Here is a 16,675-nt window from a genome sequence, read left to right on the forward strand (position 1 = left end):
AAAAGGACATTTTTAGTTAGAAGCATCTAAGTGGTCTGTCTTCTGTGATATTATGGTTTGGGATTATCATTTGTTTTTATTAATTGGTTTTTCTTGGGTTTGTTTTGGGGTTTTTTTAAGGACTGTAAAGAAAACAAGAGACAATTCACTTGGTGATTAGTTACGAATTAGTGCAGAGGTCTTGACAGTTGCATTGAGTGCATCACACTTCTGCCTCTGAACTTCAGTAACAGGGGTAGCCTAGCAGTACAGCCACCAGCTTCTCATCAGCTGGTAATTTTGCTTCAGCCCTTCTTTCTTTATCTAGTTCTGTAAGTCTAATCTTGGGGCTTAGGATAACTGAAGATATTCCATAAAGGAAAAAGAAAAAGATCACTTGCAAAACAAACCCATTTTTGGGGTACTAAATAGCAGTCCATTGCTCTGTTTCTTAAAACAGAAATCAAGAGCTTATTTCTGCATTTCAAGAATTTGAAAGCCTCTAATACCTCTGAGAACTGTAAAGAAAAAGAAAATATCTTTAGAAACAGTTTCAAGCAACACAATTCAAAAACAAAGCAACATTTACTACAGTTAAAATTCTAAGAAAAATACCATTAAAATTTCGACTTTTACCTGATGATGCTGAATATTCTTTATATTACAAGAAAATTCATGGTACAGTTGGAATTTATCAATATCTTTTTCATTTCCATTTTTGGATGACACTTTTGCCAATGTTGATTGGATTGAAATGTACCTTTGCTGGCATCTGAATAGAAGAAAATCAGACATTTATAAGGTATTTTAGCGTGAAACTTGTAACAAGTCATTACTGCATAGATCAAATATACATCAAGTTTGGAGTCTGATCAATTACAAGTTATGTTAACTCTAATTACCTGCAGAACTGGATGACATAACTCCATGCTGAGGTGACATAATGTGTACTGACTGTAATATACCAAGAGAAGACATTCAAGTAGAAAAAGCTCACAGCCCTCCTCCTCAAGGGAATGCAAACTCAAAAGCCACCACCTGCACTTCAGTTATGGGTTCAACTTCACATAACAAATTTTGGGAAGTTGCAAAAAAAATTACAGTCAATCCTGAATACTCCTCATGATTATCATACATACAACACACCTCAGATGAACAGGATTCATCTGTAAAGCACTGAGTATTCAACTAAGGAACTTCCAGTGGTCAAAATAATGACAGTCAGGTAGTGACAGCACATCCCTTACAAAACAACCCCCCTTCACTGAAATTATCACACTGTTGTTTCAAAGCAACTCTGCATGTTTCTAAGGTGGTGCATGTTCTCTGATAACTTTCTTCTCTGCCCAGAGGGCACATATCAGAAAAAACGAAATAAGTGACTATTGCTGTGTCACACCAACTCCCCAGACATGACAACACTGAAGTCAGGTAATGTAAGAAAACTTAAATTCTGCTAACAATTAAAGAATCACTAAGTCCTGCTTTAAAAACAGTCATATTTGTTTGCCTTATTGGCTACCAATGCCAAAATCAAATCATCACTGCACACCAGTTACACTGACAAATCAGTGTCAAATCAGCTATTGGAGCAAGAGCTTAAGCAGACTCACTTCTGAAGAGTTATAGTTTGAAGAAAGCACAAAGAGGGAAAACTCTCTCATGGGTCACTAGCTGCAAGGGAGATCTGCTATTCACAGGGCAGAGCACAGAGTTTTTCATTCTTTCAGAGTTACAGCATCACACCATGCTCACAGCAGATCTCTACTGCACTGACAGCCAGAAAGGCTAATGAACACACACAGGAATAGCCCTAAATCCATCTCACAGGAACACTGGTTTCACATCACTAAGAAAAAGTCCTGCATCTGCCACTAGGAGACTGCATTTTACCATGTAAGCAAGAAAATTTAGAAAGTAAGAACACAACTTACAATTTCCTGATAAAATCCAGTGTATCCTTATCTTTAGCAAAGATGTCTGCTAAAATATGCTGCACTCCAGCCTCTACTTCCTGGATATTCGCAAGCCCTTAGAAGAAAAATAATTATAGAATACGTAGTCACTATAATATACAGTTAATAATTACAGAAAAAGTAATAAAATTACTTTACACAGCTGCAAATATATGCAAGATGAAAGGGAACTGATTAAAGGTATCTGACTTGCAAAGATTTCAAAGAATCCTAATTCATTAAAGTTTTTATCAACTAAAGCTTCCTTTCCAAAACCTCTGAAACTATATTTTTAATGAGCCTGAAGTGACCAATGCATTAACCTAAGTCAAAATTATATTAAAATTAGAGAAAAATAATTATTTTACTTGAATGCTAACAGATCTTATCATTTGTGACATAAATAATACAATAGTAAAACTGGATATTTAAAAATAATTTTTGAAAAAATTAAATATAATTTTGGAGTTTTTAATAAAATGAGCAACTGCAGCAGAAGTCTACATATTTTGCTACTGGTATGAAAACTGCCTAAAATTCTTTGCAGGTAATCCTGTATTTTCTCTGTGGAAGAATTTTATGTTTCCACTGCATTGTAGCAGGGCTTTACACAACAACACTTTTGAGGTCAGGGTACCATCAATCTCTCCTATGAAACACTGAAGTTATAAAATGTCTTTGAAGACATGGAATTACAAATGTTTTCATATCTCTGGAGAAATAACAGAATCATTCAGTTAATTTCCAACACACAGAACACATTCTTTCCTTCAAATGGCCAAAAGAGGAAGCACATAATTCTCCTTAGCAAAGGGATTGAATTAGACCAGAAGCAGAGATAATGAAATAAGACAGACATCTTATATTTTAATTCGATATATCTAGCTCTACTTCTAGCAAGAGTCAGTAATGAATGCCTCAGACCAAACAGCAAGAATCCTAGAGCTGGCAGATGAAGCATTAACTGTCTCTTACAACTGTCTCTTGCTGCTGTTCACTCCTCTGCCTAATGCACAGCTTTATTTATACCATTTTAACAGCTTGCATAGCTTTACCTATTCATTGAACCCAGAACCCTGCTTCTGGTTAGGCTATAAAGTTACACACTCCAAAAAAAAAAAAATTATCTTGCCCCTTTTTAAGACAAGGAAGCTAAACTTATCTGCTAGAAATAAAAAAAATGTGAGAATAAGAATACGTTATTAAATGCCTAAACTTATCAGAAGTTGTAAATTTTGGATCCTTACATCTATGAGTTACTATTTCTTATGTAGAAGTGATGTCAGAATACAAAGCTAAGGGAATTACGACATGCATCATACTGAACACAGACTGAGACACTCAAGTAGATTATTTAAATGAGATGACATAGGCCCAAAAAAGTCAGAATTTGAGAAATAATCAAAGTTCCCATTCAACAAGCACCACTATCACAGGCACTTTACTGTGTCCAACAGCATGTGCTTGTGTAATTAGAGAAATTTTTGACCATGCATACAACTAAAAGAACAAAGTTTTCTGGTTAGCCTGCTTCTTTAACTTTACAATGTCAGGCCTTGAAACATGACCTGCTGTTTTTATTTCAGTTTATTTTTAGGATAAGTTGAAAAACACTGAGAATTTAAAAGTACCAAAATATTAAGATTTGATGAAAACTTTGCTGTACTGCAAATGGCTCATTCCTTAAAAAAAACCAAAATGCTCTGATCTCAAGTTGTATATAAGCTGTCAAACTGGCTCCCAAAGTGATAAAAGTGACCCAGTTCATAGATGTATATAACTTCTGATTTCCTTCAAAGGCAGACCATTATATAAACCTAAGCAGGACTATTTTTAGGACAGAATTGAAAATAGGTGTACTGATTTCAAAAAACTACTGTTTATGGTGCAAAAAACAGCAATTCCTTTTGCATATACTCTAAATAATTTATCTGAAGTTTCACAGAGATGATTTTTTTTTGGCTCTTTAGACTGCACCAAAATAGTCAGATATATGGCTGCAATACAGTGCTGTATGAAGTAATGACATGTGCTGAAATGCAGTAATTTAATAACCAAAATATTTGGTAACAGATTTTTGTTACAAAATTAGCAGAATTTTATGAGTAATTCTTAAATAAATTGAAGTGGGAAAACTAAGAGCCAGCCTTACTGAGGAGGTTCAGTACCTTTATGCTGAAATTGAAAAAGTACGTGCTGGGACAGGGAAGAATAGACATACATTTCTATTTTAACATCATACAGAAGGCCACAGTAATCTTCACATTTTATTGTCAGAGATTGCCCCCTACAGATCCACCCATAACTGCATTCATAAAGACAGACAGTTCAGCAATCTATACGTGACAATCATGCTGTTAAAAGTTCTTGCTCAAATTACAGAAATTACATCTTCTGCAATCCCTACTGTCATTCAGACACAAACTCTCCTGCTCATTCCCAATCCCCATGGCCAGTTTTCATTAAGATATGCTTTGCTGGGTGACATTTCCTTCTGTACAGACTATGAGCATAAACCTCTTGTACAATCAGCATTGAATCTTCAGGAATACAAGGAGAACAATGGAAAGGTCTCAGATGTGTGGTGTGGTTCCCTCTCTCTTACCAGTAAATACAGATGTGAACTATAAGGTCTCCAGATTTATGTTTTTTCCTTACCATAGTTATTACTGTTTGCAATACAAAGAGAGAAGAAAGGCTGAAGAGTCATTAAATGTGTTAACATGTTATCACATGTCGCACTGCTGAATTTCAAGTAGTTGCCTAACTTCCAGCAACATCAGAACAATTAAAGTAATTTCCCTCTTAAAATGTTTTCAGACATTTAGAACATTACTGCTCAAAGAAGCACAGCACTTACCTTTGGTATTTGGTCTAATGTAAGAAAAGAGATTGAGTTCCACAGGATTCTGCAGAAGGGAGAGAGCAGCAGGTTCTAATCCCAACTGCTTGGCCCTCTGGGCTTTGGTGCCTTTACTCCCAGTTTTATAAGGTGCAGACTTATAACAAAAAGAACAAACAAAACAAAACCAGTTATTAAAAAGCAGCAAAGTATTTCAATCATGCTTTGCACTTGACATTATACACTATTTGGTTATGCAAGATTATACTTAAACTAAGGTTGATCTGAAAAAGATTAGAGTACTGACCACATGGTCTAACTCTTCCAAAGTTCTACAATTTAGCAATCCTTTTAAAAGGCAACTGGATAACTTTCCTTCTTTCTTCAACTTCTGTATCATTGTATGTGTCTTCTTTGCAACAGTACTGAAATGCAAGAGATTAATGTTAACAGTAACATTTCACAGTGAATTAAAATGTCTGTTGATTGTGACCATATCTATTACCTGGCTCAAACCCCTGAAAATTGTATCTCATGTTAACCTTCCAATAATCTAAAAGTTTCTAACTATTTTTGTCTCTCTTCAGGTAGTTCTAAACTGTTATCAAAATATCCTGTGGTAGTTCTAAGAAAAACCATCAAGTAACACTGATAGTAATTACTGCTCCACACATTTTTGTAATACTATTGGCCTGGAAGCCAAATAAAAAGGCCCTAGAATAAATCTACACTGATGATACAAGATACAGATACAATTTATATCAAAACAGTTCTGCAGCATCAAGTACAGGCTACCAGATTTAAATTCCTAGGTCTTCAGTAAGGTACATGGAGGCAAACACAAGCAGCAGGAGTATTTGGTTGTTATTTAATTACTTGTTACGACAAGAACTCTCAGGCCACCTTCCCCCCTTGGAAAGGATCTCTTGGTAGGGGTTAGCAGGGAGTACAAGGAGGACAACACCAAGATGACAGAACAACTGACCAGTCTGTTCTCTTGCTATTTCAAGACAGGGTCACTCAAAAATAAGAAGGAATGAAAGCAGTCTCATCCACTGCCCCAAGCTTTGCTGATAATTTCTTTCCTGCAGTGATCTGGGATAGTTTAACCTCATCTCCGGGCACACTCCAATCTAAGAAGGGCTCTTCACTAGAAGCTTCCCTGATCCAAGCAGGGAGCCAAGGGGCTCTTAGCAATTCTTTTTCTAGGAGTGAAGCTTCCATCTCATCATGCTATGTATTTCTAGTAACTATTAACTACTCTTTTAGTACAAGTTTTTCTGTGCAGTTTTAATAAACTGCAAAGAAATTAGAAGGTTAGTTTCTTTGCCAATTAATAATTCTAGATTTCTTGTTACTTAGAGAAAAAACAAAAAAACAAACAAACAAAATAAAACCCAACCTCCCAAAAAAACTAACAAAACCCCAGACAGATACCAAGCATAATTACCCCAGTTTCAAACTATTTTATTTCTCAGTTCCTTTACAGCTGTAGTGTGTACAAGGAGGTAAAACAAGAGACACAGGAGCAGCAGCCAGTTGTTACTCACCTCCCCCCAAGATCCCTTCTGGTGCTGCTGGCTCACTTACCGCAGCTCTTCCAACGCGTGCTGCACTTCCCGCAAGGCGTCGGCCTCCAGGTTATTGATGAGCTCCTTTCGGTACCGAGCAATAAAAGGAATCGTGTTTTCCTCTTGAAAGAGCCAGATTAAGTTTGCACATACCCATGGTTCAACATTTGTTATTTCTGACAAGGCCTGTCAATTGAGAGGGAAAAAAACCCAAACACAACAACCAAACACATTTAAGAGAGATGGTAGATTGCTTTAAATAGCCTCTTATTCAACATCCAAAACCATTCCCAAAACATTGCACTGGCCAGCAGAGACTACTGTCCTCCCCAAGACAGGATGTCAGGTTCCTCATGCATCCAGCCACCACAGCCAGCATTTCAGCAAGACATGCAGCAACCAATGTTTCCAGATACTTCTAACCACAGTAAGAAATGCAGGAAGCAGTACCTCTTGGGAAACGAGGAAGAAAAAACAAATCAAAATTATAAAACAAAGCAGAAACAGCAGTTTATGCTATCATGCGTATACAGCATAAACAGTACACAGCAACACAGAAAACTTGGAATTTTTTTTAAAGCCCACACTGACATACCTCATGGTTCAGCTAAACAAACAAAACCCACAAAACCAGAGCTGATCCAAATCCCACTCAACCAGGAAACTAGCAATACCACTGATAGTGCCAAGACAAACCAAGCCTTGCAAAGTTAAACATTATTTTGTACCAACTGAGCTTTCTAAAAATATAGGGTATCAATATGGAATCACTGACACCCTATACAAGCAGCTTATCTCAGTAACATTTTAACCATCATGATCTGTTTGCACTTCACTACAGTAGTTACCATAGAGGGCTGATAAAAAAGCCTTTCAAAAGTTTCATTCTGAAGCCTAAAAATATAACAACACCTGCACAACCATATTCACTCCTTTTAGAACACACAGCAGGATCAAATTCTCCATATGTGTTTCCAGGAATATGTGAGAAAACTCACAAAATTTTACAGCTTTCTTAAGTAGACTGTACTAAGGATGATGAATACAATATGTCCTATCTATTCCCACTCTATTAATATTAAAATCTTGCATGATCACACTCAGGCTTCCAGCACAAGAGCTATGCTAAAACTGCCTCCACCTGAATGGCTTCAAAGTTAAAATCCTACAAAAACAAAGACATCTCCCTTCTCATCACTGTTGCATGAGGAATGCAAATCTCCTTCCTGACAGAACAATAAATTGATAAACATTCTCAAATGGGTCTCTGCAACTAAGTGATCCACACTGACTAAATACTAAGCTGTAAAACTGCACACAAACATCCCAAATCTGTCAGCATGCCTTCCTGTGGGAGTTTCAGTTGTGTACATCCACCAAAAACCCCATGTGCTCATGCAGGAGAACCACGCAAACTGTTACAGGCAAGCTCTGTTCGAAGGACACCCGAAGTCACAGATATTAGAATGATGTAAAAGTTTGAGGTTTTAACAGTTACCAACCAACATCTATATTTATACACATTTTATGACAACCTAAGCAGAGGTTAAATGACAACTTCAGAGGACTGAAATTGTATGTTAAGATTGTAAGTGCTAATTACACAGGAAATAATTTCATTGGTACCTCAGAAAAGGAAAAAAATCTCATACCTGTACAATATCCCAGTTCATTTCAAATTCTTCTTTTATTTTCTTGCCTCCCAGATTTTTAACTGGCTTTCCTTCAGGACATGCATTCAACTTAATCTTTTTGGAGGGCGGTTCATCAAAAGCCAACTCTTCCTCGCATTTCTCTTGTTTCACTACAGGAACACTTGTTGAGGGTTTTTCATCACTCACTAAAGTCTTTTCGTTTTTCCCTTGGAATGAATTTATTTCCATTTTCTTAGGCACTTCTGGCGTTCGATTTAAACTTTTTGGTTTAGTGCCTGCATTTTCTTCCTTAGGTTTTAGAAGTTGCATTTTATTATCTTCTACAGGTGCAATAGGCAAGGATGCATCCTGCCAAAAAGACATTAAAACCATATTAAGCACTGACTGTTACAAAGTGGTTCAACATTTCATTTAAACTCTAAATAGACTTGCTACCACACAACATCTTCCCAAGTAATGTCTCTGGCAGCAAAATGCCAACCAGAAACCAAGTAACCTGAAATGTATCTTGCACGGAGGAAACAATACAAACACACAGAGCAGAACTCTGATTTAGATCAAATAAAATTATCCTGCAAATAATTTAATAGGACCTTCCTTCAGAAGACACTGACCTACAATCTTTGCCTCCATTCATGTCAACAAACCAGGAAACAGCAGGGAAGCACTTCTGAGGTGTTAGGTTCCCAGCATGGGAACTGGAACTGAGATCTGGTCTGCCAAGATACAGTTTAACCTTGGACAAGCCTCACCTTCTTTACTGACTTTCTGCAGAGATCATCCTCAGAAGTCAGAAGGACTGGCTTTTGTCATGATGTGATCTCAGAAGTTAACAGCTGACAGAAGTATCTAATTTTTAATATAACACCATTCTATATTAATAATAATAAAACTGCCATGCAAGGAAAGGTAAGCACAGGCTGCCTTTTCTTTTGTGTTACCCAAACAGTGAAAAGGTACAAGACAACAGAAGTGCAATACCAAAACCAGAGATATTACAGAAAGAGCAGAGGCATTTATTCATTTACATTGTTGAAAGATATCCAAGGAAAATCACATCCTATTATCACTGGCCAAAATTTTCAAGAAGGACTCTTAGATCATGGACAAATGCAAAACAAAGCCACCTTTATCCAACATACTGAACATTCACAGGAACAGTGGAATTGTATCAACTTATGAGACTCAGGCAATCAACTGAACCAGTCAGAAAAACTGTTCATGTTACTTCCCAGGAACAGTAATTAAATGTCTCTTGTTTATAGACACTCACCATTTCCTCTTTTATTGCTACCTTTTTGACCATTTTCCTGACCACAGTTGACCGTGGAGCAGCAGCTTTTTTAGTTTCTGCCTTAGTTTTCTTTGGCAAACGAGGTCTCTTGGCAATTTTGCTTTTTGGCTCCCATTCCTCCTCTTCCTCCTCTGATTCAGAGGTCCTGAAAAACAAATGAATCAGCAATGTTGCTTATGAGAAAAATAAAAAGAAATACATAACCAAGTTAGTCTTGAGTGGTTTTTGGCATGAAAGAAAGTGAACAGGAAAAATCAACAGAAAGGTAGAGGAGACTCAACAGATACAGGTCTTTCACACTGCTGCAGAGCTAACGGCTTAAACAATCTACCAACTTTTAAGATGTATATACACATTGTACACATGACTCTTTGGACAACTGGTAACTCACTTTAACCGTATCTTCATTATGAGCATGAAGAAGCCTAAGCAATTTGCATTTTAGAATTGAAGTTTTGTGCATGAAAACTTTTTAATCAACTTCTCAGAAACTGAACATTGTTCTTATCCAATTGCTTATGCTTAGCATAAACCTTTAAAAAATTCCTAAGGAAAAAAAAGATCTTACGAATTAAGAAATGAAGGTAGATCTTCTGATGTAGGGGCTTTGGCTACACATTTCGCCCTCCTTGGTAGAGATGACATCTGAAACAGAGGAAAGAAGAGAGAAACATAACATTTAGTTGAAGCTGCATTCTCTTCAGCTCACTGTCAAATATGCCCTAATAATGTCTTCAGCAATCATAAAAGTTTCCTCTAGAGCAAGTTTGGTTGTCTCAGTATCCAAGAATTTAGGCCACAGCAGCACACATTCAACAATCTTTTCAACTAAGCAAACAAACCAGCACCATAACCTCTCAAACTACTTTTCTCTTCACATGGAGGTAATTATTTGGCCTGTATGTAAAGTTGTTCTAGCAAAAAGGGCACTGGTTCTCTCATTTTATTGGGTGTCACATATAATATGCCAGCCTTTCCTCCATCCATTTAAAAAGCATAGCAAACTAAATTGAAATCTAGTAAAGTGAGCTCACATGTGGTTTTGATAGGACAGGACAAGGCAATTGTCCATTTTAAGCTAGATTTTACATTTAAGGATTATGTGTTGCTTGTATGCACAATGAGAGCTATTATTTTGAATTAGCTGCTCCTTGGAATATAGAAAGCACATAAAACAACTGCCAAAAGTAAAAAAAGGAAGCACACACTTTCTCCTGACCCAAGATCCATGCCTAAAATAGCTGTATTTCAGTTAAACAGTTACAGAAATTTTGTGATTAGGCCCATGAATTTTAATAATCATATTTAGCAGTCTTAGTTAAAAAGTGTTAGGTATCCTCAACATTTTATCTGCCAGAAAATCAAAATCAAAACTTAAAAAGCAAAAAACTCTTGTAATTTATTTCAATCATTACAAAATTCAGACGCATTATTCTACCTATATCTGGTACAATTTCATGGTTCTTCATATTTTTATACCTTGACCTTCGTTTGATCCAGCCTTACCACTGCAATGGGAACCTTAAAGTTCCATGTTTGCACAATACATACCAGATAAGCATTTTCCAAAGTGCCATTTAACTCAAGGGCAAAACGCCCTTTAATCCAACTTCACTCTGTTCAAGCACTAGAACACACTTGTTATTAATGGCTTTCAGAAGTTTTCCTTGTAAAGCAGCACACAAATTTAGGTGACAATTTTCAGCACTGCAGTCAAAGAAGCAGTATTGAGGGTCACATCAAAAAGCACCATTGGCTCACTTGCAAAGCACCTTCTTGGAGCTACAGTCTTGGTCAGTAATAGCATTTCTGTGCTGTTCCATAATGTGACTGGCTGGAATGCACATCTACCACAGAAAAACACAGATCTCCAAACAACATGACAAATATTACTCACCTTATCAGCTTCCCAGGTGCCTTTTCACTGTCAGTTCTGAGACACCCCCAAACTCATCCAGCCACTCTGCTTCTCTGGGTTCCTTTGCTCTTTATACCTGATCAGCCATTATCACAATTCTGAATTACTTATTTACTCACACATTTCAGAGTCCTGAAAAGAATGTTTCCATTTTTATATGATACTTCAGTGTGTGAATGGGAGATACAAACATATTAAACACCATGACTTCCAAATTTAGGTAATCCAAGCCAGACTGATCCCTGATCCACTCTTTTGAAGGCACTGAGACACTTCATCCTTCTTTTCAGCTAATACAACTAGCTGGGTATTCCAGGAAAGTAATCAGTTTTTAAACACGCTAACCAGCTTCTTCATGGGCAGCCATTAAGATCACTGCAAGTAAGAAGGAAAAGACCAATATACATGGTCTCTCACCTGAGGTCAGCATTGCCCCTACTGAGCAACACCACTCTAAACATCCCTGTCAATTTGGAACACTCAGCATATACCATGAAAGTTCTGGAGCCTACCCAGAAGCCCAGGCAGAAGGAAAACCTCATCTGGAAGGTCCTTTTCTCTACTAATATTTCCCCCCTCAAGTGGCTGAGGGTCTCAAAATATCTGAACATTTGTGTCATTACATTAAGTAAGATTATGGCAAGAGTAATGCTTGCTTTTTAAAGTTAACTGAACTTCCTGACATCCAGTAATGACCTATCTAACACTCCATATCTGCAGAAGAATAGGAGATGAGCTCCTTAGTAATTCTCCATGAATAGCCAAGCTGTGGTCAGAAGTCAAAATGGAGTTCTACAGCTGAAAATAAAAGCCAATACCAAAAAAGCATATGTAAGATAAATATCTAGCATGGGGTATCACCAAAAAAAAAAACAAAAAAAAAACACCCACACAAAAATAAAAAATATATAAAAAAAAACAAAAACAAAAACAAAACAAAAAAACCCCCAAAACCCCAAAAAAACCGCAAACAAAAAAACCCCCAAAACCTAAAAAAAAAATCATATTTCCACTGCAAGGTAGGGCTAAATTATAACCACCTCCCCTTTTCATAATGAATACAACAAACTAACTGTGCTTTCTATTTGTAGAAAAGCATCTTATAGCTACTACATATATACTTTTTGTTTACAAAAAGTAATTTTTAATTGGAACCCACAGAAGTACTTCTTGTTTAATTTCAAATTGCCAGACAGCTGTCTGCTAAATTTTCCTCCTGATCCGCCTATGCTGGGGTGTGCAAACACCTACATTTAATGACTAAGAAAAACAGCCCTTCTGTGATTCACTGCAGAGGGGGAGGCAGGGAAGAGGATGAAAAAGAAACAAGTCTAAATGCCACTGATGATGAGAGATAACTAATACAGAAAAGCTTGGAGACAGTCCCTGAAGTAAGGCAGGAAGACTCAAGAAAAAGGCAAAGGCAAACACTGTTAAGTCCATATGGGGCACCTAGAACACTGACTGCTGCACTGACCATAAGCTACTGCCAGCTCCATGCTCCACTTCTGTGGGGATACAGTCCCCCAAATTACCTACCTCAAGTGGTGAGGGAACTGGGAACAGCTTTATGCACCCTCCCACAGAATGCTGGGATCAAGCCAGTGTGAAGTTGGCCACTTATCTCCTATTATATTTTCCAGATAGACTAGTCTCAGTGGGAAAACTGCCTTTAACACTTCCTTCTCTGTCAGCTCCAGTTAACCATATTCCAGTATTCCATATTCCAGTGAGACTTGGTTTCTACCCTGAGGAAAGAAATGATAGTCCCTTCCAAATTCAAAAGAATCCCACAGCTGTGGAAGAGCCAATTACCCAACTGGAAAATAAAGAGTAACCTATTTATATCAGGCAGGTATAAATAGGTATTCCTTCCCGTATCTGTATTCAGTTTTGATACACCTTATCACAGATGTATCACAGATGTTCACAGTGCTTGGTGTTTCCTTATCAGCTAAAGGAAGTAAACACACAGTATCCAGAATTGTGAACAAGTTATCCAGGTCATTCTGGTTAGGATTTCACCAGCTTGACAATTGTCATCTTCAACTTCAACATGCTCTGCTCCAGCAGCTCTTCTCGCACTTGAAGCTAGTAAACTTCTGGCCAGTAACCATCAGCTAACACACCTTTTCTTATTTTATGTACACTGTCAGCAATCTTTTAATGTCTGACAATGCTGCTCTTTAACAAAAACAATTCTTACTCATCTCACCAACAATATTTTACTTCCACAGCAGGCAACATGAGCTAGACCCTGGAAACTTTGGCCTTGCCCACATAGTTAAGCTGCTGATTGCTGTTTCATTTCAAATCTGTCAGTGTACAGATTTGTAGATCTTTTGCTTCTGTAAGATAGGCTGAAACCTTAATGCTGAACCTTCACACTAGACCCTTGATCCTCTGTTCAAGGGAATCAAAACTTGCCTGCTTGTCCATGTCCCAAATGACAGCGTGACACATAATTGCTTGAAACACACTCTTCCACCACTAAAGCCTGGCTTCTCCACAAAACTCAGCAGTTATAGCATGTTCTTCAAAAGTACTTTCCAGGTAAAAATTAAAGAAATTCACAGACCTGTTATGCTGTCCAGTGAAGAAGAGCTGAAACTATTTAAATCATTGCTATTGTAGATAAATATATCTGCTAGGTCCACTCTACAAATAGTTTGGCATCAGTTTTGTTACCAATAATTTTGTTCTCACCACTTCTGTCCTCTGCATCCAAGGCACAGCTCCACACCACAATTTGGATGGCTGCAAATAGTACACTTCTCCCTGGCTGTCAGCTACTCATTAAAATAAGGCTACTGAAGTTTGGGGATAGGCCACACAAGGAATAAAGACTGAAAAAGTAGCTCTCATCCTTTACTTTGCAGAATCTTAATATGGGTATGCACAAAACACACAGCAAGGAAATAATAATTTCTCCGGTCTCTCTCCCCAGATAGGTCTAGTCTGCACACAGAATACAAGTAGATTGAGGTTTTAAAGACCTTATTATATTAAGGAACAATCCAAATCTCATTTAAAGACTGCTATTCTCTTCAATCTCCCTATTCATGCAAAGGCACAACCCATTAAAAATAAATTTCTTCTTTATGTGAATCCCAGTGGCATAAGCAACCGCTTGCAGAAAGAGAAGTTTAAGAACAGTTTAAAAGTAATTAGTTAAAAAAATTCTCACTCCCCACCACCATTTGCCCAACTCCCCCAACTAGCACACACCTCTTTTAAAACTCCATCAGTAGAGCAATGATTTTCAGATTCAAAAATAGCCCTAATAGATTTTCCTATCTGAAGGCACAGGATAAAAAAAACCCTAAAAACAAAACACAACAACAAAAACCCAAACAACCCACAATACCACCACCATCACAAATACACTTGGAAATTAATTTCATTTCAGTAACTGCAACAAGCCCTGTCCAGCAGAAAAGCACACAAACTTCTGAATCCCTTTTCTAGTTAATCCAAAGCAACACATCCCTTACAAACAGGGATCCCTCTATGCAGGAAGCTCCTCAAACTTTGCTCTACAGCCTTTGCTTTTCTGTCACAAATAACTCAGCAAGAATAATAGCATTTTACAGTTTAGCTGCTTCTGAAGTCTAACAATATTAGCCAAATCGGAATTTATAACATGAAGCATCTGGAGCAGGACAAAAAGAGCACTATACAAATCCCATATGACAAGGGAATTTTGGACCATTGTTAGTAGAAGCAGAATGGCCACTTCAATAATTATAAGGAGAGTCTCAACAGGTTTTGCTTGTCATTTTAAGATACCTTCACTGCAATAACATTCTAAGGAAAAGAAACATCAAAATGTGAGCATACAGCCAGCAGCAAGGGGGAAAGATGGCAAGCAGACCAATGGTAGGGACTTGTATGGAAATCTTTCTGTCTCTCCAGGATTTTATCCTGCAGAGGTAAGTCAGCTGAGTTGTACTTCCAAATATAAATTCAACTTACTGTAATCCTCTTGAGGTTAAAACCTTGGAGAACTCCCAGACACTTTTGCTCAGAGAAGCTAGTGCAGATTTCCAAGGACTTTTCCTGTACAAAGTCAGTCAGGCCTGCCTGAGGAAGGAGTTGCAGACACAATTTAGGATCATCCAGCACTAACTGTAAAATTACAACCACAAAGAAACAGAGAGACATACAAAGTACACACATACACCAAAACAGTCCTCAAAGCTAATCAGAGAGGAAAAGGTGTAAGAACCAGTAAGAACATCACCTACTGGATTTACTTACAGAAGTACCATTAAAAAAGCAAAGCACAAAAATTGTGCCCCTAGAAGGTGCATTCTATCCCCTGCCTGTTCCTGTAACTGAGGGTACCACTGAGGAAAAGGAACAACCATGTTATGCTGTAACATAATGAATCAGAAGTAAATGAATCAGAAGTATGCCCAAGAAAGGGAGGACACAAACACTTTTCATGCATTTTCTTCAATCCACTGCTCTCAAACCGCCTATGAAGACATTATCCAAAATCAGGGGATACTGCTTCTGATACAGCAACAGATGGTTACATCATGTGCAGTTATTCCTTTCTCCAGTCCACCAAACCAGCCCCACAGAAACGCATCCATCCTGGTTCATTAAACAGGATGTCCTCACTCCCAAAAGGATATGGAAAACACACATCTCTTCTGCATGGCTACAGCCCCAGCAGAGTTTATCACACCAGAACACTCATTTTGGAGGCTTGGAGGCAGAAGGGAGTTGGGAGCAAAGCAGTGTTTGTTGCTTGGTGACTCACTACCACCCCAAATCACTGCTTTTCGGCCCAGAAACGAGACCGTGACGAAAATACACTTTAAGTACTGCGAAGCCCTATTCTCTCCCTGGCGACACCGATTTCTTCAGATATATTGACAGCGTTCAACAGAAAAGGCTAACAGAGTTAAATGTCACCCCCATCGCCTGGGAAAGGCATCAGCTCCGTGGGAGATCCACGGGAACGTGCCACCTCCCAGTCGCCTTCCTGTCCCTTCCAGCTGTCCCGTTCCAGCCTAGCCAGGGGTGCCCGCCCGCATCCGCGGTCCTCTCACCCCCTCGCAGGGGTCGGGCAGTTCTCTCCCCGGGCAGACGGGGTGGGAATGGAGGGAGAAGATCAGCCTCGTTTCGTCCTGAACCACAGAGACAAGAGCGAGCCCCTCGCTTGCCGGGCGCTGGGGCGTGGCACGGAGGGCGCCGGGGCCAGCACGGCGCCGCTGCCCGCCCTGCTTCACCCCCAGCCCGGTCCCAGCGGCGGAGGGGCGGGCGGCTCCCCCAGTCGTTACCCCCTGCTGCCGCCGCTGCCGCGTTTGAAAGGGCCGCCGGCGCGGCAATGGCGGACTCGCCCGCCCGACGCGCCGCGGGGCGGAGCAGGAAGCGGCGGCCGCGCCGCGCCGCAGGAAGCGCGGCCGGGCCGGAGCGGGGCGGCCACCGGCCCCCGCACCGCCCCTCG

General features: G+C 38.9%; 1 protein-coding gene across 6 annotated transcripts in view; it reads right to left on the reverse strand.

Moving 5' to 3' along the window:
* Positions 1–16,623, reverse strand: part of SRBD1 (S1 RNA binding domain 1) — a 124,752-nt gene extending 108,129 nt beyond the window's left edge. Inside the window, exons 1-11 of one of the 6 annotated variants that reach the window (XM_064414458.1) lie at positions 16,278–16,622; positions 15,190–15,297; positions 11,194–11,290; positions 9,865–9,941; positions 9,276–9,441; positions 8,000–8,350; positions 6,367–6,533; positions 5,084–5,201; positions 4,795–4,933; positions 1,914–2,010; positions 616–751 (exon numbers count right to left, since the gene is read on the reverse strand). In XM_064414458.1, coding sequence (XP_064270528.1) covers positions 616–751; positions 1,914–2,010; positions 4,795–4,933; positions 5,084–5,201; positions 6,367–6,533; positions 8,000–8,350; positions 9,276–9,441; positions 9,865–9,941 — 1,251 coding nt within the window. In that variant the 5' untranslated portion in view covers positions 11,194–11,290; positions 15,190–15,297; positions 16,278–16,622. Of the gene's footprint in view, positions 1–615; positions 752–1,913; positions 2,011–4,794; positions 4,934–5,083; positions 5,202–6,366; positions 6,534–7,999; positions 8,351–9,275; positions 9,442–9,864; positions 9,942–11,193; positions 11,347–15,189; positions 15,298–16,277 lie in introns of all 6 variants that reach the window. The other 5 variants (XM_064414456.1, XM_064414460.1, XM_064414459.1 and 2 more) reach the window with 5 other exon arrangements.
* Between the last annotated feature and the right edge of the window lie 52 nt (positions 16,624–16,675).

This window comes from Passer domesticus, chromosome 3 (genome assembly GCF_036417665.1).
Source record: "Passer domesticus isolate bPasDom1 chromosome 3, bPasDom1.hap1, whole genome shotgun sequence".
Lineage (NCBI taxonomy): Eukaryota > Metazoa > Chordata > Aves > Passeriformes > Passeridae > Passer > Passer domesticus.